Source organism: Paralichthys olivaceus, chromosome 20 (assembly GCF_024713975.1).
Source record: "Paralichthys olivaceus isolate ysfri-2021 chromosome 20, ASM2471397v2, whole genome shotgun sequence".
Classification (NCBI taxonomy): domain Eukaryota; kingdom Metazoa; phylum Chordata; class Actinopteri; order Pleuronectiformes; family Paralichthyidae; genus Paralichthys; species Paralichthys olivaceus.
Window position 1 is genome coordinate 2,617,706 of NC_091112.1, and position 24,795 is coordinate 2,642,500.

Genomic DNA, 24,795 nt, shown 5'->3' on the forward strand with positions numbered 1-24,795 from the left:
TTACTTAACTCGACTCATCAATAGTAAAAATCTGATAACACACTAAAAAGTGAAGATGAAGCAGAGGACGAGGTTGAATGAGAAACACCTCTTCTTAGATCACAGCACCCTAACACACACACACACACACACACACGCAAACACACACACACACACACTGAAAAGCATGCCTGTAAACACACTTTAAGGGAAACTGGTCGTCTTTGACAACAATACGACTCAGCATGACTGGACTGAGGAGTTAATTGAGGCGAGCTGAAAAAGAGCAACACTTGTGTAAGAGTGAAAGAGAAAGAGAGAGAGAGAGAGAGAGAGAGAGAGAGAGAGAGTGAAAAAGAAAGAGAGATGTGTGCACAGGTTCAAAGTCTTAGATCAGATGAGCTAAAGAGGAGTAACGTGGTCATGTGTCATCACACAGCAATCTCACTCACACACACACACACACACACACGTGTAGGTTCACAGAGAGTTAACAGTCCTGTTGCAAACTTTTGTTTTTAAGGAGCGACATCAGAATGTATTTTGGGATTTAACTCTGCGATCGTTCACTGACAAACTAATCAATGAATCAGGAAGAATCCACAATGGAGATAATCACGAGTTGCAGCCATGACGGGAAACAAAAGGCTGAGCGAAGCACTCTCGTTATCTGTGGAGGATTTTAGAGACAAAACAGAAATCGTCTATAATTCAAAGGTCATGAAACCATCCGAGAGAATTCCTCTGATTGAATGAACAAGCTACAACCAGGCCACACAGAGCGCTCGCTGGTCCTGTTGGTGTTTTCCAGGCAGTGAGTGGGTGTGACAGAGACCTTTGAATCATATAAAACTGATTTATAACCTGGAATGAAATGGGAATTAATTATTAATACGTTATTTGTGTCTTATTGGATTCGAGATGAGCTGCAGAGTAAAAGTAGCTGCAGGTCTGACATAAGGCTGGAGGGAGAAGTGTGCGTTTGACCATCTGCTACCGAGCGGCAGGAGGGGAGCCCTGCATCCTGATCATTTCTTTCTCTGTGGCTGCAGCTTGAATAATATCACTGAGGTTTTTCCACACAGACAGAGGCAGCCTGCAGTGATGGAGCCCCCCCGGGATTTATAAAGCTGCAGCAGGTGGAGGTAGAGATGGAGGCTGTGGGGATGGAGGGTCTCTGAGTGTAGTAATTGACTGTGGTGGGGATTGCACGGATCAATATTGGTGCACATTAAAAAAAGAGCAATAACTGCAGCTGGTGCTTTCAGTTTTCAGTTTTGCACGCATGCCTTTCTCTTTCTCTCTGTGTGGAGAGGGGGAATGTGTTTGCATGAATGGACATCGGACCACCGCTCTCCCAGGCTGCATGTGAGTGTGTGTGCATGCAGGAGCAGACATGGGAGGGAAGCACCGGGCTCTTTGTCCAGCTCACCGCCCCGGACTGTCTGGATATAACGCCAACTAATTACATTTATCCATTTGTGGCTGTTGAGGGAAAATGTTCCTGCTGCTGCTGCTGCCCAGTGTCACATCAGAGGGGAGCCACCTCCTCACGACCCACAATCCCTCTGTCCCTCCAGCACAGGGACCAGGAGAACACAAATGGTTCTCCACGTTATTATCACCAGAGGCTGCTGCTGCTCCGCATGCATGTCAGTGGGCGAGGAGTCTGCAGGAGCAACGTGAGAAACGACCGAAGCACCGAGACAACACATGATCCGGTTCAGGAACGTGTTGGTGTCAGTGTGCACGCTCCGGATTCGGATCACATGTCGTGGAATCGCAGGGAAACAGGTTTTTTTTTTTTAAAGTGCCGTGCATCGATTAGTTTTGAATCGAGTCCTGTTAATATCGCAGCCGACGATCGATACGTGACACCGGGCGACGTTCAGAAGCACAGATGCCAGAAATCAGGAGCTCCGGAGCCGCTTACCTTCACCGGGCAGCAGCGGTCCTGGAGTCCGAGCGGAGCGCGAGGGAGGCCGGGGGATGCTGCCGCCGCTGCTCCCTCTCCTCCTCCTCCTCCTCCTCCTCCTCCTGCTGGATGGATGGATGAAGGGAAGGGTGGATGGATGGATTTCCCCTCCACCGATCGGGGTCTTGTGTTCGCACGCTTCCTCCGACTCACAAGCCGAGGGATGAGGCGAACAGCAGCCAACGTGATCCAGAATGGTAATGGCTGTCCTCCTCCTCCTCTTCCTCCTCCAACCCCCCCCAGTAGCCCTCCTCCTCCTCCTCCCACCACCCTCTCTCTCTCTCTCTGTGTGTCTCCTCACTCTTTTCACGGCTCCAAGTCCATTGACTGTGTTAAGTGTCGCGGAAATTCAGATTTCGGTCGTTCTCCTGCGTCATCGGTGGATCAGCAGCTCACACACACACACACACACACATAGAGTCAGTCTCACACACTCTCTCTCTCTCTCTCTTGTTGAGTTTGGGAGGGGAGAGAGAGAGAGAGAGAGAGAGAGAGAGAGAGAGAGAGAGAGAGAGAGAGGGCGTCCACACACACAATGTGGGATCTTTGCAGCCACGTCATATTTCAGGATTACGCAGCTGGATGAGATCTGAGTTTATTGCATCACATCACATGCGATAGGAGTAATCTTGTTTTTTTATAATCCTGCACACACAACCGGGTACTTGTACTTTAGTGAGTACACATGTGGTATATATATATATATATATATATATATATATATACATATATATATATATATATATCACTGCCCCTCATAGCCTCTTAATATAACCTCAACCCAATCCTAACTCGAACATTAACCCTAAAACCAAACATCCAACTGAAAGTGGGTCCAAAAGTTTCCCAAAATTCAACGTAATCTTATTTGTGTATTGCGTAAAATCACAGCTTTCATTATCTCAACGCACTTTACACACACACACACACACTATTTTGCACAGCAGTCCTTGTTTGGACTTTGCATTGACTTCCAGTCCAAGCTAGACTATGACACACACACACACACAAACACACACCTACACACACACACTCCTCCAGGAGGAAGAGACGGAGCAGCTCACACACAAATTGATCACAGCTGCTGAGATGGACGAGGGTTTTTGTGTGTGAGTTGTGTGAGTTGTGTGTCCCGGACCTTGAATACGAAGGGGTCATAACCAGAGGCTCAGATCCGAGTCTCTCTCTCTCTCTTGAACACAATCTGTGCTGCACAACAGTTACACACACAAACATTGTTGATCACTGTGGCGTTAAAGGGAAAACTGATCCCCGAATCCCAACCCCCACCTGCTTTGTCTTTAAATTCCTATATTAACAGAATACATGAATAATTCAGCAGGTGACGTGAAAGCTGTTGCTCGTCACAGTGAGCCTCAGCTGGATGGAACATGTTAACCTCTCTCAGCTCATTGTTTGTTTCGGTTCGACGGTGTCTTCGTTGTTTCAGTTCACTCTCAGTGATCAACAGTTTACACACACTGTTCACTTCTCTGCACCAAACCACACACAGACTCTGAGATATAAACCAAGCCACAGATATAAAACCAGAGATCTGAAGAAGCAGGTGAACGCTCATGTTACAGCACTTTTACTGGAGCCTGATAGATATATATATATATATATATATATACCACTTGTTTTACTGTATAGTTTGGTGTTTTCATGTGAGAAAAAATAATGACAAAGGGATAGTCATATATTGACAAGTGTAAAATAATATAAATATTATCATATATTATGAGCTAATACAAGGCTATACAGTGTTTTATTGAAGTACTTACTGAGGTACTGTATGTATTAAATATTTCAGCAGGAAGTTGCACATACAGTGTTTTGGTATTTTCATTTTCTTAAATGTGTCGTCACCACTGAGGGTTTTTTTATTTGACATCACATGAATAATGATAAAAACAAATATTAAAACACCTGAGAGACGACAATCACTCAGATCTTTGTTCTGATGACTGTGAGAGACGTTAATGTAGAATGAAATGGTCTCGTCTTAGTTTTAAGACACAGGGTCAGATGAGTGATGCTGCGTGTGTGTTGGGGGTGGGGGTGGGGGTGGAGGAGAAGGAGGAGGAGGAGGAGGAGGAGGTGATGGCGTTGCTGCCTCTGTTGCTGGATAATCCAGATTCTCATTCTCTGGATAATCTGCTGCTGCTGCTTTAATCAAACAGCAGCTAAAGGAGCGAGCGGCCACACGAGCTGACGATAAACAAAGGTTCACTTCGGTCACTGCTCTTCTTCCGTTATCAGATATTTATTGATCGGTGGAGAATTGATTCGTCTTTTAGGACAAACTGAGCTGAAAGCGAAGGTAACGAAATCTAATTCACAGAACTGAAACTTTGGGATAATGTGAGTCGCTCATCTGCTGCACAATTGTCTGTAATTCTATCTTTAACGAGGACAAAGAGCGCGACTGTGTGATTCACTGGTCGTGGAAAAAAACGTCTCCATTTGTTCGTGTTTGAACATAAACACAGACGACGACAGACAATATCCGAGGAATTTAATGGATCCGACTTTAAGATGTGACAATGAGCTGAATACACAGTTTAGACTGTCGTGAAGCCGTCTGACTGCTCGAGGCCACTTCAACAGCAGTCGAGTGTTTTTACAAAGAGTCAAACATCCCTCACTCTGAGTTTGTCCTGACGTGAACTAAGACGATAACTGCTCCTCTGCGATCTGAGGTGAAAACCCTGAGGACGATTTCTGGGACGGTTAACGAAATTAGTAAACGCATAACAATATTTTTTTTAAATACTGCAGTTTTCAGCTTCTATCTCAGATTTTTAACAAACTTGTGTAAAATACTTGAAGGTGAAGTATCCAGTAGAAAGAGGAGAAATATTTACTTATAATAGGAAAATAAAGAACTGTCTGTGTTAGTGTCTTGTTGAATTGTCTGTTGTCTTGGCTCCATCTTGTGGTGACTCGTGGAGCCTCTTAATCCCATCAGCCTGATTTAAACGCTGGTAATTGAATCAAGGACGTGTAAGAGCATCCATTCATGTCTGCGTCTCATCGCAGAGTGGACCAGTCGTCCCCCGGGAGCGTTTACTCGCTAAACTGCTGCGCGATTTACTGAAATCGGGTCAGCGGGTTAGGAGAATGGAGCGTAGTTTAACTTCCATTCAGAGCAGAGGCACAGATGAACGCAGTGCAGGCTGATATTAAATCCATCCACAGAGGTCATAAAACCTGCTGCAGGGAGGTGATCAACTTACTATTAAATAAAACCTACAGCTCTGCTTCAGGTCAGAAGTATTAACGTCTTTTTTTATCGTGCAAACGTGAGAGGGGGTTTAAATTTATTGCCTCAATAAACAAACTGGAAATTAACAACAGCTGAAACCAGCAGGTCACAATAGACAAAACACATATCAATACTTTGGATTCTTTTTAAAGGACTGACAGATATTTGTACTGTACAGATATTAAGAAGCGGAAATGAAGAAAAAATGTAAAACGTAAATGCAAACTGACGGTTTACGGGAAGGTGTTCTGATTGTGACCCAGGCGCTCTCGTCCACCATCAGTGTCTGACCTCACAAAGGCACTTCTGGATGAACGGGCATAAATTCCCAGACACATCTTGTAGAAATCCTTCCCAGAAGAGTAGAAGCTGCTATATCTGCAAACAGGGGGACTGACTGCACATTAATGCCTCTGGATTTAAAATGTGATGTGATAAAACTCCTGGAGGAGTAATGTGTAGGTGTCCCAATACCTTTGTCCATATTGTGTCTATCAGAACAATAAAGAAGGAGAGAATATGACAGTGGAAGGAAAAACAAGGAGAAGAAGATAAGAGGGGACGATAACATTTATTTGAAAACTTGTAGAGGAGAACGGGAAATAGTGATATCTGGTTTACTATACACAAGAACAGAGTTGTGGCGAGTTGAGTTCTGTCACAGCGATGGGTCGGTCTTGCCTGTGTGGCAGGGTGGTGGCGTGTAGGTTCCCTCCTTCACCATCTTGTCCCGCTGCTGACGGATCATATGCAGCCTTTGGTGCTGCAGGGGGGAAGAGAAGAAGACGTCAGGGTTGAGAAGGAGAGGGAATTATAACATAAGGAAGTTAAAGAGAAGATTCCACATCCACCTTAGAGTCAATCTAAGAACAAGCAGCTGATGCAGAGTTTTGAGTGAGAGCGTAACAAAGTCTGAAAGTGAAATCAGTCCTGCTCTCAAAGTGAAGGACGCTCTTTAATAAAACAGTCAACCCTGCAAATCACTTCCCAGCCTGAAATTTCATTACATAACAGTACATTTGATTTATTTTCTGTTAAACTGTCAAATTACATTGGATTAGACATGAGATGAATAAAAAGATAAAAGCTCAACAGTCCTGGTGACCTTTTTAAATAAAACCTAACATATGATCAGTCTGGTGTCTGACTCAGTATTGACATAGGTGTGTCCTACACATGTTGATTTAACATGCGACTGGTGAACATTTTGTCAACACTCACCGTCTTCTGCCTGTGCATGCACTCATAGAAGTCCTCAAACTCCAGCTTGCACTCCTTCTTAGCGCGGGTCTGCCCGATGCCGTGGGCACATTCAATCCACTCCTTCTCGAAGGCGTGGCAGCGAGACGCTCGTTTGTGCGGCTGCTCTCCGCTCTGCTGCAGCAGCCAGCGGTCCATGTTGATGCCGAGCCGCGACTGCACGTCCACGAACGGCATGATGCTGATGGGGGGGGGGGGCAGAATATTATGGATGAGACAGATTAAGAGAAGACAGACATGGAGACACAGGTTAGTCTCTGTTGTTGTCGTAGGAGGGAACCCACTGGTCCCTGTCCCTGAGAGCTGACAATTCTCTGTGACGTGTGGAAACTAAAAGAACAAATCGTCTGTCAGAACCAGAGCTGGTCACAAAGGTTCAATATATATTAATATATTTATATCCAATACGTGGTTTTAGTCATTCTCTGCTCACATAGAAGACTTTCAAACCACAACCTTCCCTCAGGAGCAGAAATTAGGTTTTAAAACCAAAATAAATAATAAGATCTATTATAATAATCATCGATATGGATTTACTATTTGTATCTTGATAAATAACATCCAGCTCTGATCAACAACTCTGCACGTTTTCAAAGATTTTTTAAAAGTCTAATGAAAGCACCTGAATTTCACTGCACATACAAGTATGAACAATAAAAAAACAGATATTAATGAGATGAGTGAAAACAAAAGGGTTTGTAGATTAAATCACAAGATATGAAACACATGAAAAACATGAAACACGAACTAAGAACCTTGAGTTATTATTTACACAGTGAATGTTCAGGTAGATAATCAAGGACAACAAACATCCCTCAGTCTGTGTCTCATGTGTTAAACCTCAACATCTACCATCTTTATTAAAATAGAAAACTTTAGTAAATGACACAAACAGGAAGCGTCTGCAGGAGTTTACGTGTTAATGAGGTTTCTCTGTTAGCAGCCAGCTAACTAGCTGGCTAGCTAACTAGCTATGTAGCTATATAATGACTTCACAGTAAACATATCCAAACAGAACTCTCCTCTACAGAAACATTAGTTTAACACGTTTGTTCAAATCGACTCGTGATCATTTATATGTTCACACTTGACGTGATCGACCGTCTCCTCTGCCTCAATGACAGAGTTCATGCTAACGACGAGCCGCCGTCACGCAACGCTCTTTGCACCGCGCGCGCGACAACAACTCGAGAATAAACAAACCCCGCGAGCTGCGGACAAACTGCGCGTGCTGTTCACACGTGGAGGAATAAAAAATCTCTAACCTTGTTTTGTTGGCTTCACTTTAACCTTCCTGCGACAGCGCACGTTCTGCTTTACGACACAGAGGCGGCAGCACGACTTCTCCTCCCAGTTTACGGCGGTGGGGGAAAGAAAAAAAAAAAAACAACATGACGGCGCGTCACTGCCCCCTGCTGGACTGGAGCCTGGTTCAGTTACACTATTTAAACTAGAAATATTTTGTTTGAAGGAAAAAGATCATTTATGAATGTGTGGAAATATTTGATGATTGATAATTTAATACTTCACATATAATCAGATATAAAGTAGGTCTACAACAGTTCTGCAGTTAACCCTCCATGTTCACTTTGTGTTGAAACTGTGTCTCGTAAACTTTGTCGTCTCTTTGGAGGACGTGGTGTCGTGTGTGTGACGTGGACGTGTGTTTATAGAATGAGACAGAACAACCCAGAATAATAAAATCTAAGGACAAAGACGGGAATTTATGGATTTACTGTTATATTACATTACATTTCATTTAGCTGATTCGAGCCATAGACCCTCTGGTTGGAGGAGCCACAGCCACCTCTACTGTGGAAGGACTCGATGATATCATTATGACTGCATTAGGTCATCATAATCTCTACAGCACTGGTTCCCAGATGTTTTCAGGCAAATTCAAATGTCTTCTTTTTAAAATGTCTTCACTTTGTTTTCACTGCAATATTTTGAACATATTTGATTTATTATAACGTCTCTGATTTCAATGACGATACAATTCATGAAATTGTGTTTCTAAAACATAAGCTGATGTTGACGATGAAGAACAACAACTCATTTCTTTGGTGTAACGTCAGATTGTGTTTATTTTTTCCCCCTTAAAAGTCCACAAGTTGTCTTTCACAGTCCTGCGTGTACAACCCCACACGAGGCGGAGCTTCGATAGTGACAGAAAATACACAAACAGAATAACCACACTTAAATACAGTATTGCTATCTATATACTCTAAAACCTTTTCAAATGAAGACAGGAACCAGTATTGTCATTCAGACCCATTCAGGAAGTTTCCGTCCGTAGTACATTTTCTTTGTGTTTTCTCACAGGCAGCAAGGAAACAAGTGATAAGTGCGGACCAACAGAAGCTGCTGAGTTACATAAGCAGCTAAATCCAATAAAGCTACTCTGAGATGAACAAAAGGTTTCCTGGTGGAGTCCTCGTGGGTCGAAGGAAAACCTGCGAAACCTTTTTACACAGAAGCACAGAGGTGATACAAAGCTGAGAAGCAAGTCAGGCTAGTGAGGATGATTAAGAAAAGCTTATTGGCATCGATAATCAAAGTGTTTGGCTCCAAAACAAAGTGTCACCGTCCTATAAAAGAAGATTAAGAAAACATAAAGTCATAAAAGGAAATGCAAAAGATTATTATAGTCCCTTGATTATAAACTGGATAAAACATTTGACGTCCTTTAGGTTAAAAATAATAAATGATACATTTGACAAAGCGTTTAGTTTTAAAAGTTATAAAATGTTTTTGAGCCAAACTCTTCTTGAGTTACATCCGACATAAAAGGCCTTTTGGTAGCTGATTTATTTTAGTTGTACCACAGACGTTTTTTTTTTTTTAAGCAACTGAAGTAAACAAACTCATGGCAACAGATGACGAAGAGCAAAAAAGATAAATAAGATAAATTCAGATAAAGTGCACGAGTGCTCATTCAAAAACAAAGTGGGACAAACAGGTACATTCATCAGGAGTCCATTCACACACACACACACACACGCACACACACACACACACACGCACACACACACACAACATTCAAGTGGGTCAGAGTCAGTTCACACATCGGAAACCAAAACTATTCAGGTGTGTGTTGTGCTGTCGGTCAGTGTGTGTGTGGATAAGGCAGGCGGGCGATCAACTGTCAATCTCTGGTCCAGTCACAAGACACACACCTGAACTACACACACAGCGACAGAGGTCTGACAATGAGGTTTTTAGTGGATTGACAAATTGACTGATTGTCTAAATATGTTTCTTTGTCTTTTACGACTGATTCACTTTTTGAATTCTGGACTGTTTGATTCATTTGAACACAGAAATCCAAATTTAATTTTTTTTTGTGGATTTCTCAGAGGATCATTTATGGATCTTGATGAAAAATCATCTGACGTGTTTTGGGGACTAACATTTATGAGTGTGTGTGATTGATGATAATCTTCGCGTAAACAGAGCCACAAGAATCAAACTGAAAGGTTTTCCACGTCATTGTCAGAACTCAAGTCACTCATTTCTGTAATTCAGTAGAACTTGACCTATTTTAACTCCCCTCTCCCTCCTCTCCCTCCTCCTCTTCCTCCTCTTCTGTGCAGAACAACATGTGATTCCAGTGCAGCTTCTTTCTTGAAGTAAACTTTAACTTTCCCCAGTGCAACAGAAACAACTCGCTGCCCTTTGAAAATCTTCCACACAAGACACGGCTCATGCAGACTCATGCACACGGCAAATGATTCAGTTTCATCGGAATATAAATAGAGGAAAATGGAAAAAATAAAGCCACAATAGTTGAGTACAAAGTCCACATTCAGTCACACATTGTTAGAAACATCCCCTCGTCTCCAGCGAACACCCTGACAACACTCCGCTCTCTCTGCTGTGCTTGGTGACATGTCACCTCGTTTCATACTTTTTTTTTGTTGTACTTTTTCATGTGGAAAATTTGTACCTCTTATTTTTTCTTTTCTTTTGTTTTTTTGTTTTGTTTTTTTTGCTTAAGTAGCCAAGGCATTTTGCACCAAGGAGTAAACATAAATCATCATCTTATAAATCTCAGAGGTAGAACCCTGACAATTTACTCAGCGAGGAGATTGACAGGTAGATAGATAAGACAGACACACGAAAGTAAATGGACTCTGTCTGCGTTTAAGACGACGTGACTGTGAGTCGCAGAAGCAGCAAATGAGAAATGACGACAGAGGGACGGCGATGAAGAAAGGGAGAGTTTAAATGTAGATGTCGGGGCTTCGTTTGTGCAATCCTGAGAGCGAGTTTTCTCTCAGACGTAGAGGATGACGTTGGCGTCCGGGGGACAGTGAAGGCCTTCGGTGGAGGGGTTCAGGGCTCGGCAGGAGGGGGCCTGGGGCTGCTGGCCCGCCGCCAGGTGACAGCTTTTCGGGTGAGGCGAGTCACAGTCGTCCGACGTCAGCTCCGCGATGTCGTCTGATTGTGTGTCCGACATCTCCAGGTCACTGCGGATGCTCTCCGGCTGAGCCAGGGTGACGTCTCTGAGCCCCTCCCTGATTGACACCACTGGCGACATTCCCAGCGCAGAGCCAGATAAAGCCCCGCCCCTTCTGGAGCTGCAGTCCTGAGGCTCCTCCCCGCCGGATGCGGTCGCCATGGCGGCAGAGCCCGGAGGTGGGGTTAGGTCCTCTTCGCTGGTCAGGCAGAGATGGCTGGGTTTGGTCTCGATGTCCACCTGGATCTCCAGGTTGGTGCACTCCCTGCAGAAACACGTCAGTGTCAGTCTCAAGACGATGCACCGAAGAGAAACACACTTTTATAGGGACCGAGTTTGCTCTAAACAAAAAGGATTTAACAGAAATGTAGTAAAAGAATCAATGTGTTAAACGCAGCAGTCGATCATGACATCGTCTCGGTGGATCCAAGAATTCGTTTTCTCCTTCGAGCGTTCGCCCTGGCACTGCGCTCATTTAGTTTTGTATATAAGGAAACTGGAAACAGCTTTTCACGCGTCCCCGATGAGACTTAGTGGAGGAAAATGTTTTAACTGTGATTGATGAATCAGTTTTCAGAAAACAACTTTATTTTAACAACCGTATCCAACCACTTAGAAATGATTTACATGCTACAGTTGTAAAAACAGGGATTTAAGAGGCAGAACAAAGATTTCCTTTAACAGCCGTCACCTCAGCTCTGACGTGATATTGTGATGTGGTTAATTCACTCTCAAGAGAAGCTGTCATTATCTCAGAGAGGGATTTGTGCCGCTTTAGGCCCAGAGGCTACGGAGGAGAAAACAACATGAGATCATGGCATCAAACTGCCGAGTCATCCGATTAGTTTTAATCCTGTTTTCACAGTTACATCACATCCAAGTCTGCAGCCCAGATGACCAAAATAACTCAAGAGGAGAGGGGGCGAGACGGCGAGAAGACATAACATAAGAAATCAGCCTCCGGCCTCACCTGTCAGGTAGCGTGTAGGACGAGATGATGGATCCGGCCATCCCTCTGGTGCTGGCACAGTCGCTCCCTGCTCCCAGGCTGCCCGTCTCCCTCTGGGCTGATTCTTTAGCCAACTCGGCTGCTTGAACCTCGAGCCTGGAGCAAAACCAACGTCCACAATGATCGTGATAAATTACAAACAATTACAATGCCCACATTACAATTCATAAACTTTTTGCAGAAGACGTCTACATTTTGCTCCTGTTCCTGATTTGTAATATTGAAAAAAACTGCGGTTCGATCTCTCCACACTTTGATCCTCACCTGCTGTATTTGCCAGTGCGGGTCCCCAGGGCCCCCCCCGCCAAGGTGTTGAAGTGCGGCGTGTCCCCCAGAGTCCCGGGGACCACGGAGAGGCCCTCACTGGGGGAGGTGGTGCTCAGGCCGCTGACCGCCCCGTCCAGACTGCTCTCGCCCAGGCTCGGAGACTTGAGCGCACGCCACGCGTCCGCCACTGAATCAGAGAGCAACACATTCAGACCTGGACACAATAAAACTGAGTCGACAGCTACGTCTGGAGATTATCGGTTCTGGTTTCTCACCCGTGATTGGTCCGTCGTCCTCATCGAAGTCGATCCGTACGCCTCGGCCCTTCCCTCTGCTCACACCGCAGCCCCCCCCTCGACACAGAGAAATGGGCACCACACCGTACACGTAGGCCAACATGATGGGAACACCGATGCCTGGAAACAGCAAGAACACAGATTTAATAAAGTTTCAGAGTGAAGTGAGTAACCAGTGTAGAGGAGATGCAGAATCATTGGGTTAGAATAGTTTTAGTTTAATTTCTGCATTGGCTGAATAAAATCCTGTACGACCCGACTGAGAAAATGGAATAAAAGTATTTTGTATCGTGCTTTGGTTTAGTTTCCATCTAATTTACTGAATCAAATGAAAAAATCCTGTATTATTTGTTTTCGATGACAGGTCATCTCCCGTCATGTGTCTAGACGCCGGTAAACAAAATGTCCTTGGATTGTTTTGGCCGTCAGCCTCCGAGACAGATGACGGCCGCGCTGTCGAGGCTCTTACCCACGCTGACAGCTGCGATGACAGGGGCGGTGATGATGGACAGGGCCACGCCTCCTGTGATGGCCAGGTTCCTCCGGTGACGAGACGACGTCTTCTTCAGCTCGTAGTGGGCGTGGATCTGAGACGGAGGAGAGAGACGGTTTGACACGTTTCAAATAAAAAAAACCATGACACAGACAGACAGAAGTGAAGATGACAAACAGACGAGGGCGAAGTGAAAAGGACGGAGCTGTTTCTGTCGGAGGGATCAGCACTTTGAAAATGACGTGATGACATTAGTGTGAAATCATCTGAAACTAATAATGTTCTGGTGAGAATGAGGTCTTCATTTCTACAGAGGGACCTTTACAGGGTTCACCATGTTTCTACAGGAGCCCAGAACGGACAAACCAAACAGAGGAGTTTTACTTTGCCTGAATATCAGCTAGGAAACAAACAGTAAAGAAAATCTGTGTGTGTGTTGAGCTGCCGTTGTTTCACACTGAGATTCTGGAGGCTTCAACGTGCAGTTCCATTACTCTCCTCAGGGGGGTGCTACAGTATCTTAGTGCGCAGCATCAAAACATCACCTCCATTCTCTTGTGGTTGAGTCATAGACGACCGTCTTTATGCAAAAGTCTGTTTTTTCCTCTGTTTCTTTTAATCGAGCAACAAAACAAAAAAACTGCAAAAACAAGACAGAGCTTTGACATCATCGTGTTCATGGAGAGAAACTTCAGCAAACAGCCGTGAGCCGGCACGAGGCAGAGACATGAAACCACAAGAACTAACTGATCCAAAGTTTCTTCTTCTGCTGTTTCTCACCTTGCGGCCAACATAAACCGGGATGCCGATGACCATGGCAGGAACGGCGATGCCTGCGATGAGGGTGATGCCGACCGGAGCTCCGATCAGAGTTCCCAGCTGCCACAAAATCTTCTTCTTCCTGCCCCAGGGCTTCTTCCCCCAGAATGTGCAGCCGGATGGACTGATGGAGGAAAACAACGAATAGAAAGGTTTGATTTAAGTTTTAAATCTATATGTTTGAAAGGCAAGAAGGTTTTATGTACATTATATTTCATACCAACATGTTTTTAATGGGAATAAAGATTCGTTATTTCATTTAATTACAGGATTTTCTGTCGTGGTTTTGGTTTTCAAAGAATCGAGATGAGCGCAACAGTGTAACAGAGAAGATCTCTGGGACTAAAGTCTCCTGGTAAATTAAGGTTTCATCTGCACAGATCTGATACCTGATGTTATTGAATTATCCATAAATCTTAAACAGAGGAGGTCCCAGGATTGAGCCTTGGGGAACTCCACATCTATTGAATGCTCAGATCCATTATTACTGATCGAAACAGAATTTTGAGCATGACCCAGTTTTTTTATTTTTTATCTATAGTTAAAATAACCGTTGCTACCTGAGGTAGTGCAGGTCGGAGATCTCCTTCATGCAGAGCCAGCAGAACTCGCAGCCGCAGACGGCGCAGGTCATGTGATTGCAGCTGCCATCGTTCATCTTGATGATGTAGGCGCCACAGCGAGGACATGGCTTGATGTCATCAGCTGGAGACAGAGCGAACAATAAAGTGATATGAGTGTGAGATTTCATTTAAAAAGTGTTAAAGGAATATTTCCAAAATGTTTTAGAGGCTTGTTCAGTTTCCTGCAGATATTTATTTGCAAAGCTAATTAGTGACAAGATCTTCTGATGTAACTCAACAACAAGAAAATCAATTTCTTGTATATTTCCCAATGAATCCGGATTAAGTTAAGTTATTACACGGCTTAAACCATGTGTGTGTGTGTGTGTGTGTGTGTGTGTGTGTGTGTGTGTGTGTGTGTGTGTGTGTGTGTCCACCTGCAGAATATAGTCAAAGAGGTCAAAATTAAATTACATCCTTAAAATGTTAAGATTGTTTGAAGAATCTCTACAATTGTTCCCTTCACTCGCTCTTCGTCGTCTGATGGCGTCAGAATCGAACCTCATCAGATTAATGGTTTGAACGATTACAGCACTTTGTCCTCTAATGCGTTTTCAGGGAAAGACAGAAAAGAAAAAAATCAAAAATCAGTTTGAACTCTGGATGCTGGGACGCTCTCTGCTCTTTAAAGGGCATTTTGGCATTTGAAGACATTTGAAGTGACCGTTGAAGTGGGTTCAGTGTGTGTGTGTGTTATTGTTTGTGTATTCTGCTGACGTGACTCCACACACTCCCCCTTGTCTCTCTCTCTCCCCCCCCCCCACCACTCTCTTCCTCTCCTCTCTCTTTCCCTTCTCTTGTGATTCTGCTCTGTCTCTGTAGATCTGTCTGTGTCCGGTCAGAAGCAGCAGATCTGACAGACAGACGCAGAGGGAGCGGCCTGGACTGTTTAACGAGTCGGTGTCGGTCGTCAGTTCCTCCGAACGCTTGGCAGAGACACGCAGACTGGAAGTGGTGGATGATGAAGAACGGCTGAGGACAGCTGGAGGGATTTACTTAATAGAGTTTTAATCAAAATGCGATTAAACACACACACACACACAATATTTATGTTGTGTTATGTTTGTAATGCATCTGTCATCACCACAACACTGGTATCTGTTTCCCCTCTTTAAAGTCTTGGTGCTAAGCTAAGTTAACCATTTCCTGTATAGTAAAAGTACATTGACAAAAAAGTACCACATTAACTTTTCTACCTGAGTTAGAGTAAGTGCGTGCTTTTAAATATTGAAAGTATGAAAAGTATTTGCAGATTGATCCTATTTATTTACCAGTGTATGCCTACGATCAATAAACACACAATCAATCTTTGTTACACTATGAATGTAGTAAAAAATTAAATATCATCTGTGTAAAAGGGGAAAAACACATTTAAACCAGCTGTCACTGTTTTGTAACACTGAGTGTTGTTCGAACTGATGCAGCATGTTTTTCTCTTCTGCAATTTAAAAATATTTCTGCACCACATGAGTCACAAGATGTTTTTTGGTGATAATATTTAATACCACAAACTCACTTCTTACGTATTCAGTTTTTTCAGAGGCAGAGCTGCCCCCGGATCTGAAAATCTCCTGGAGGGAACTTTTACAAACAAATCTTAAACTGACAATTTCTAGCGTCTTTTGAAAATCTGACCAGACTGAGAGTTTAGACTGAGCGGAGTTATGGTGACATTTCAAAAAGCTGCCTGACAGTGATGCACGGTGCAGCAGTCATGCAACTCTCCAGCAGAGCAGCTCTGATATAAATAGGGTCTCACGCGCGATTGAACACAAGCTTCCCCCGGCGGCGGGAACACCGGGGAGCCGCAGACGAGTTAGACAAGTTTGAGTCGACGCTCTGACAGACTGAGGAGATGGACATGTGATGAAGTCTGAGAGAGAGACAGACAAACTGAGTTCTCAGAGGTGTGAAGTAGATTTCCAGGTTGGAAATGTTGGGGGAGAAAATGTTTTCGACACATCGTGCAGACGTGTGTGTGTTTGTGTTTAGTTTTCGAACCGCTCTCCCTGCAGGGCGGCCTGAGCGCTGGTGCTCTCCAGGTACTCACCAGGTCCCTGCTCCTGTGTGTAGCTGGGTGAGTGGTTGCTGTGGGTGTGCAGGGACTGCGCCCTCTGTTGCCGGGCAGAGTCACAGGTCTGGTTCGGGTGCCAGGCCTGTTTGCAGTGGTAGCAGAACTCGGCGCCGCAGCCTTCTCTGCGACAGACCAACCTGGGACAGCTGGCACAGCCCGAGGCGATGACGGCGAAGCTGAGTGACAGAGGAGGGAGAGAAGAAGAAATCAGATGATGAAAGCTGAAAAACAGTTGTCCGACGACCCTTCAGTGATTTAAAGCTGTTTGGATATGAATCAAATGATTCTATGGAAAATAAAAGACGGGACGACCCATAATTCATAATACTCAGCTCAGTCAAATCTACCTGCACAGCATAAACGCTGCCATAGGAATCAGTTCCCCTCCAAGGAGATAAAAGTTCTTGTCAGACGACTCCAGAGTGATGCACAATCTATTCTCTCTTGTTTCTCAGAGTTTTTTGAGTCTTCTTCTTCTCTGAAAGTAAAAATTTGCCGAAACTCGACATGATTCGGTTTCACACTTTTTCCACATAACTTTCACAGGCAGCTTGTTTTCTGGATCTGCGTGTTGCAACACTTCCTGCGACCGTAACCTGCTGACACCGAGTGACAAATGCAGCTTTGGAAATTACGCAAACTGTGAACTCAACTAGAGGAAGGTTTCAACATGGAGGGATCCCTAGAAGCAACATCCAGAGGGAAGGGACGAGGTGACTCATTGTGGATTTCACAAGTGAAAGGAGCCGAGTGGTCACAGTGGAAAAGTGTGTGAATGTACAAAAACACAACAAACAAACAGCAACGAGACGGATTTAAACTTGCATTGATGGAAGAAGTGAAAATCGTCAGTCAGATTACTTCGTGGTGGATTATTTTACTAAACCGGAAAAGATCTCACTTCAAAAGATAAGAACAAATGAAATCACTTGACGATTTCTTTCCTCCACAACAATAAAGTTGAAATGTCAAAATGCTCAAGAGGATGAAATAAAAATATCAAGAATAACGTCAGAATTATCACATTAAAGTTGGCAAAGTCAAAAGATTGAGAATGAGTAAATATATATATATATTAATATATAATCAGTGTGTTTAAGGATGAAGGAGAATTTCTTTGATTTAACAAACCATCAACACAAGGTATTTTGTAGAGACATGTACGCTAACATTAGTAGTTTGATATATTCTTAAATTTAAAGTTTAATCTTCTATATTTCTCAATATGCAAAATGGAAACACTTCTCTTTTATTTCTTATTTCTGGCCCTAACAATCTTCCGTACTTTGCCGAACTTCAAAATATAAATTCTTATCAAAACTATACCAGACGAAGCAAACAATTATAAACGGCGGTAAGAAAAGCATCAAGACAAAATAGGGGCATTAAAAAGAGGGAGAGCTGAGATATGAAAGGTTGTCAGTCACGGGAGGAATCACAAAGGAGAGCTGTCATGAAATGTTGTCACCAAGCTCAGTGGGAGAACACATGTTGGAGGAGTGATAATAAAAAGCTCACAGGGATTTTAACTCTTTTTGGATCGAAACAAAGACGCTGCCAGTTTTCAGCACATTCGTCGTTTCAGGGCGTCGCAGTGAAAAAGGAAGAAAAGCTCGGAGATGTGATAACATGGCCAACTTGTAATTGTTTTGCCTCCAACACTGCGGCCCCGACACGTCCCTCATTACCAGCTCCTCCGACACCGTGACAGGCCTGCTCTCACAGCCGAAGACTTTAATGGGAATCACAGGAGACAAGAGTTTTACTTTCTTTGGACAAGATGAGACATGAAGTGGCATTCCTGCCGACACGCTTCCCCCTGAGGATTTACACTTCACTTCTGTTTAAACCTCTTCATATACAGTCTACGGTTTAAACACACACACCATGAAACAAAGCGGTTTTTAAAGTGTCTCAAAGGTCAGTCGGTCACGAAACTGACTGAAAACTATAAACGTATAAACTTTCAGTTCAAGTGAGGGGGGAATAAACACAGAGATGCTACATTTGCTTTTTTTTTCCTGCAACGTCAGCGCTCTGCAAACAGGAACACAACGGCAGACATTCAGATGAGTAATGAACGAGCTCTTCATAATTTAACCATTTCCCCTCTCTCTAACTCGCTCCAGAAGTTTCACTTAAATCTATTGTTTTGGTGCATTTTAGAATTTGTAAAACTTCGAGCTTGACACGGGAGAGAAAAGGGAAGAGACGCAGCTAAAGGCAGCAGATTAGAACCAAACCTGCAGCTGAGGCCGAGCGCTCCAGCCTCCGAACACGCTTCTTCTCCCTGAGTTTAACTTCCTGTCGTATATATATTCTTAATTTCTCTGTTCTTGCAGTGACGTCACAAAGATTTGAGTCGAGCTTCACTCAGCGAACTTGAGTAAACAGGTTACCAGCTTATTGTGCAGCAGAAGGTCGGAGGAACCTCATCACCCCTTTAGCTTTTACTGTTTGTTACCACAGTACTGATCAATCGCTGCCTGTGGACGGTGAAATGTGTTAAATACGTTATCGTGAAATGGTTTTGCTAACGATGGCTAGCTGGTCTGACACAATGTGAACCGCCAAACCAAAAGCTTTTGGCTCTGAGCACAGAATCCGAATCGAGGTTTGCAGTGTGAACGCAGCTCCTCGATGGAATTCAAAGCAATCTTATTAAATTGTTTTTAGCATTTGTGCGAACCTCAAGTCAGAGGTTTGCCAAAGTCATTTGGATTGTGTTGTTGGTAACAGGCTGCCGTCCCTGGAGGCTGCTGCTGGCGCTGCATCCCCAACAACAGCTGCCGCGAAACAAAAAGTGATTGTGCTCTTCTTCTGGGTAACTCGGGACTTGTTGTTGTGGTACAGGGCACGGCCGGCGACTGGGAAAACAACTCCTGTCCTGCGACTGGTGGCTTCAGACGCAGACGGAGAGAGCAACGTGGTCTGACATTTAAAAGAGACATACGAGGAAGGTGCGCGGGGCGATCAAGAGCTGAGATGTAAATGTAAAAGGCAGCTAGAGAGAGAGAGAGAGAGAGAGAGAGAGAGCGGAGGAGTTTAATGAGCGCTGACATGCTGCGTGTTGAGAGGAAACGTGCACAGACAGTCCTGTCAGTGTTCAGCTCCACTGAGAGACACCTGGGAATCCTGCTGAGCCTGTAAATGCAATGTTACCCCACACACACACACACACACACACACACACACACACACACACACACACACACACACACACACACACACACACACACAAATAAAGCCCTGTCAAACTTTTAGATGAACACACACACTCCAGTGATGTGCACGTATGGGAATTCACCGACACAAACTGTCACACGAAGATAGTTTCACCTGCAAATGATCAAACACACACACACACACACACACACACACACACACACACACACACACACACAGTCCAGTGAGTATGTATTGATCTGTTTAATTAGGTCTCAACTCCTGTTACCCCTGGCAACGCTCCCTCTATGCCGCATTGATAGTCGCCATAGCAACTGACAGCCAGAGGAGACGGCGGAAGGACCAGTCTTTGTTCTCGCTGGATGCTCAGGTCTGACAATCACGCAGACTCACACCTCAGTGTCGGCGGGGCGAAGACGCCAGGTCAGAGGTGAGCGGACGAAGGAGTCGGAGGGTGTGAGGTTTTCTTCGGTGACGCAGACAGGAAGCGGCGGGGACGTGTTCCATGCTGGTGGCGAGAAGACGTCAGGAGGCTCATTGTATTTTACCAGTGAGCGTCTCTGATGCCTATCATGATTTGTCTCATCACGCTTCAAAGGTTCAGTGTCGTCTCGCGGTGGCGTTGCCCTGAAATAACCCCGACTCTGCCCTTGAATGACCCTCGTCCACAAGGATGAGGGAGAAACTACGCCGGCCTTCATCTGCTGCTGGAGGACGTTCACGTCACCTGCTGACTCCATTAATGTCTGTGTGTGATTCACGTGTCTCACAAACCGCTCATCTTATCGGCTTCACCCTCTGCGAGTCTGTTGTGAAGGACCCGGGCACGTGCTGGGCCAAACCTGTTGTGATTTGGCAAAGCAACACTTTCTATATTAATAGAATCTGAATTAAAAAGTGACAGGTGCTCTGTCAGCGTGTCCGTGTCCTGAGATAAACTGCAGCCGCGGTCGGTGACTGGTTCAAATCTCCACAGATCATTTTGATAATGTCTCTATTTGTATTAGTTGTGTTGTATTTTAGATTTAACATTGTTATTGTTCAGATTTGTTATATTTAACTGTTGTTTTCATCTAAGAATTCTTCTTCTATGCATCTTCACATTTTCACTTGTTGCTTACGTACTCTTTCAAAAAAAGAGAAAGTACAAAATCCAGGTCACATTTACATAACTTTCCTACAAGACACACACACACACACACACACACACACACACACACACACACACACACACACACACCATAGATATAAACACTGAATACTCAGTAATACTAAAGAGATTCCCACCTATTACACTGTTTCTGTGGAAACAGTCTGAAGCTGCCAAGTGTGTGTCTGTGTGTGTGTGTGCGTGTTTACTGAGCCACTATCTGTGCTGAATAATAATTTGGACTTAGTCAACTTGATTTAAAGTGGGAGGTTGAGTCACTGCTGGCGTCACACACACCGGATCGTCCTGGTAAAAATGTGGGTCAGCAGCCGACCTGTCCTCTGACGATACACATCATGCACACACACACACACACACACACACACACACACACACACACACACACACACACTAAGGTTTTCGTTTAATCGGGAAATTGTATTGACCCACATTTGTCACTCGTGTGCTTATTTCAACACAGATGCTAACACGGCACATTAACCTGTAGGTTCTGTGTGTCGGGGCATGACAACACAAAGTCATGGAGAAACAGGAATAAACAGAAAACACACGTAGAGACAGATATATGCAAAGATACCACACTTTCCCCTGAGAAAGCACCGGTATTAACTGTACAAAACCACAACAGAAAGTATCACTAAATCTCTTCTTCCTACACACACACACACACAAACACACAAAAGGAATCACTCTTGCTCTCTATGATGAAACGAACGCCTCTCATTTGTTCCAGAACCCAGACGAGAGCTGGTCGGCCTCCAAAACCAAATCGGACTCTCCCCTCCTCTGACCACAGGGTGAGCCGAGGTCTAACCCAGTTTCAGTTTCTCTCCTCAACTTTCAAATTGTGCCTCCTCAGTACGTCTTTCTCTAACGAGCTCACACTGGTTCCTGTTCTTTCGGGCCCAGACAGAGAAACACAGTTCTGAGGAAAAGCGGCAGAGAGGCTGCGGAAGTAACCTAACAGCAATTGAGCAAATGATTGTGAGAGTCAGAGAGAGGGAGAGAGGGAGAGAGGGAGAGAAGAGAGAGAGAGGGAGAGTGATTTTGCAGCTATTGGCCTGATAATAAGGATATAAACTGAGTTTGGTGAGAGAGTGCAGGAAAAGGTTTCCATGAACTAATCTGACACAACGTCCTAAAAAGTTTTATGAAGTTCCTGAGAGAATAAGTAAAGTTTTTCTAAAAACCACCCGATGAACCACAATGTTAAAGAAAGTGAAAAAAAAATGGAGGTAAAAATGATTAAAATAGGAGAAGTGACCCTTTAACGAAATGTTAGATAAATACTAAACTAAAATAAATAACTTAAACACATTCGTAGTTATTTTTTGTAGATTTAATTCATTATGCTCTATAAATATTACTATATTTTATATTGGGTAAAATCGGTCACTGCTCGTAGCCTAATTTTGTTCATCCTTTAAGAAATTAAAATCACAAAATCAATTATCATAAAAACAAGAAGAAGTTATTTCACGGAAATGACTTCCTGTATTTACCGTCTGTCATCTGTCTGGCTTTAGTTACATTTTCACTTTTTGTCTCAGTCATTTTCTGTGTTTCACAGTTACTCAGTCGATCTCCATGAACACTTGCAAGTCTGCTCCGTCGACTGTCTTTACCTTTGTCAGCTTTATCTTCAACAGACACATTTTCACAAGAAACAGGAAGATCAAAACCATCAAAGCAGAAAGTGGAACAGATGACGCCAAAGCAGCCGCTTGAATACTTTAGACGCTAATAATCTACACAACTCTGTTTATTCTAATCCTAAAATCCACCTTTATTCCTAAATGGGGTCTGGTCAGTGTGTCCACACCGAACTCACACAGTCCACTGAATTAATCAATGATTAATCAATGATTGTCTTTAAATCCTCATTGGTTGTATCTCAGAGTTTTGTTGCTTCTCTGTTTGAGTTTTTGATTCGTCCGCTGGTTAAAACAATCGGTTTGAAACTTGTAATTAAAAAAACTTGTAATTCGCTTTTTTTCAACGGCAAAATGATTAATAGATAAATCACTCAAACATCAAGACGATAAGAGCGTCTCAGGCTGCCTTCTGTAAACACACCTGGCTGTGCTGCAGGGGAAATACCTGATCAGGTGAAAACCCTTGAACGAAGAACACAACTGAAACCAACCAGCAACAAGACTTCAGATAGTTTCTTACCCACAGTCGGGCGCCGGGCACCACCGGCAGTCCGGATCGGAGGCCAGGCATCTCCGCAGTAGGAACTCCTCATACTTGTCCAGCAGGGCCGCGTCATCCAAGATGTCCGCCACCTGCCGCGGGGCCAGTCTCTCGGCGCACTCGGGGCAACTGAGCTGGACTCGGCTCTCTGTGATTTCGATGCGGAGGTACTGGCGCAGGCAGCAGAGGCAGGAGCGGTGGCTGCACCCTAGCAGCTCGGGGAGCTGGTCGGCGGGCTGGCACACCAGGCACAGGGGGCACTCGAGAAGGTTGGCCTCCCCAGAGGAAGGGGCCCCACCCAGGGACGGCTGGCTGGAGGACAGTGGCTTGGACGGGGTGCTGGAGGCGGCATCCTGGGGGCTCGCAGTGGCTGTGGTGGTGGTAGTTGTAGGCGTAGCAGGGGCAGCGACGGGCGCTGAGCTCAAGGCAGAAGGCAGGAGCTGTTGTTGAGTGTGGAGGTGTTGGTGATGAAGAGATAAAGGGGTGGCCGCTGCTCCTTTGGGGCCCCTGGTGCCCCGAGAGCCGCGTTTGCTGTGGAAAAGGCTGTGGAAGGAGATGCGGCCCTGGCGTTTGCCCGCCGCACGGCACTTAGGGTTGGGGACACCGCTCACAGAGGAGTGCGGCGACTCTGAGTCTTTTTCTGATCCCATTTTCCCAGAAGAGACAAACACAGGGGTGTTATCGTCCCCTGATACACGTTAATGTATCTACGAGGGACAGTGAGGGACACAAACACACACTCAGACAAACACACACAAAGGAGGATTTGTCTCCTTGTTAAAGCCAAACAGGAATTCAAATGCTGTCCAGGTTCCAGGCAGAGAAACCTCAGCGTGTCACGTCCTCTTTCGAAAAATAAAACACTATCAGGAAAACACAGAGTGAGATAAGAGAGAAAAACAGAACACGAGAGAGATTACGCAAGTTGAAAGTGGAAAAAAAAAAAAAAAATCCCTTCAGCTCCAAGAGTTAATTTCAAATCCGGCAGCAGAAAGGTTCACGAAGGTTGAGTCAAAATATTCAAGATTCTCACTGTCATACAAAAAGATGAACGTCCGTTTCAGCGACTCCTCTTGAAAACAGAAGTGGGTAAAAGAGAAGAATCCACAGAGTGAAGCTCAGTCTGAACGCTGTCCCTCAGTTCGGGTTTAATTCTCTCCAGCTGTATCCAGAGCCGCTCCTCTGCTCGTCTGCCTCTCGCTTGTGTTGCACATCGGCCTCTCGGAGCAGTGTTTTCTAACGGGAGGAAGAGAGCAGGAAGTTAGCACAAAGAGCATGCTCAGTATGACACACACCTCTCCCCTCCGCTGCCTCTCCGTCTCTGCTCTGCTCTTCCTGGGTTTCGATTTGAACATTTACTCTTGTGACCCTGGACCGATGAATCTCTGAACACACACGCACACATTAATGCAACAAATGTCACAGGACACATGTTGAGCCGACATGATAAAAAGGGTTGAATGGAACCAAAAAAAACAAAAAAAACAAAACACGTATTAATCATCAGTTAAATATGTGACATCATCAGCCGGTCTGACCAATCATGTAATCATTTGAAAACCGGTCTCCGTCTCTCTCTCTCTCTCCATCACACTGAGCACCGCGAGCTCTTCTTCCACTTCACACTGCGCTGCTAGTGCCGTTACTATGGCGACGCTCGCTGTGAGCGAGGAAAACAGCGACCCACTCTGTGGCTCTGGCACTTATGTACAAGCAC

The 24,795-nt window shown here is 44.5% G+C and overlaps 3 protein-coding genes across 10 annotated transcripts in view; all 3 read right to left on the bottom strand.

Moving 5' to 3' along the window:
• Positions 1-2,058, bottom strand: part of macf1a (microtubule actin crosslinking factor 1a) — a 165,944-nt gene extending 163,886 nt beyond the window's left edge. For all 8 annotated transcript variants that reach the window (XM_069516046.1, XM_069516048.1, XM_069516049.1 and 5 more), the window contains exon 1: positions 1,913-2,058. The gene's annotated coding sequence lies outside the window, so the exon portion shown is untranslated. The remainder of the gene's footprint in view (positions 1-1,912) is intronic.
• Positions 2,059-5,774: 3,716 nt separating this feature from the next.
• On the bottom strand, positions 5,775-7,884 carry ndufs5 (NADH:ubiquinone oxidoreductase subunit S5). The gene is made up of 3 exons (XM_020104639.2): positions 7,748-7,884; positions 6,444-6,663; positions 5,775-5,985 (listed from the first exon to the last, which is right to left on the bottom strand). The coding sequence occupies exons 2-3, from the start codon at positions 6,657-6,659 to the stop codon at positions 5,881-5,883; spliced, it is 321 nt and encodes a 106-aa protein (XP_019960198.2). The 5' UTR covers positions 6,660-6,663; positions 7,748-7,884; the 3' UTR covers positions 5,775-5,880.
• Positions 7,885-8,540: 656 nt separating this feature from the next.
• rnf19b (ring finger protein 19B) overlaps positions 8,541-24,795 on the bottom strand; it is a 25,308-nt gene continuing 9,053 nt past the window's right edge. Inside the window, exons 2-10 of the mRNA XM_069515825.1 lie at positions 23,058-24,314; positions 16,502-16,701; positions 14,389-14,533; positions 13,790-13,952; positions 12,986-13,103; positions 12,496-12,636; positions 12,218-12,407; positions 11,915-12,049; positions 8,541-11,209 (exon numbers count right to left, since the gene is read on the bottom strand). Of these exons, the coding sequence (XP_069371926.1) occupies positions 10,762-11,209; positions 11,915-12,049; positions 12,218-12,407; positions 12,496-12,636; positions 12,986-13,103; positions 13,790-13,952; positions 14,389-14,533; positions 16,502-16,701; positions 23,058-23,728 (2,211 nt within the window). The 5' untranslated portion in view covers positions 23,729-24,314 and the 3' untranslated portion in view covers positions 8,541-10,761. The remainder of the gene's footprint in view (positions 11,210-11,914; positions 12,050-12,217; positions 12,408-12,495; positions 12,637-12,985; positions 13,104-13,789; positions 13,953-14,388; positions 14,534-16,501; positions 16,702-23,057; positions 24,315-24,795) is intronic.

What these genes read in the sequence shown, in the direction of transcription:
- ndufs5 (XM_020104639.2), bottom strand. Translation starts at nt 6,659, where the DNA reads ATGCCGTTCGTGGACGTGCAGTCGCGGCTCGGCATCAACATGGACCGC. An exon ending in GCATGCACAGGCAGAAGACG is followed by an intron (nt 5,986 to 6,443) that starts GTGAGTGTTGAC and finishes TCCCCCCTGCAG; the next exon opens with CACCAAAGGCTGCATATGAT.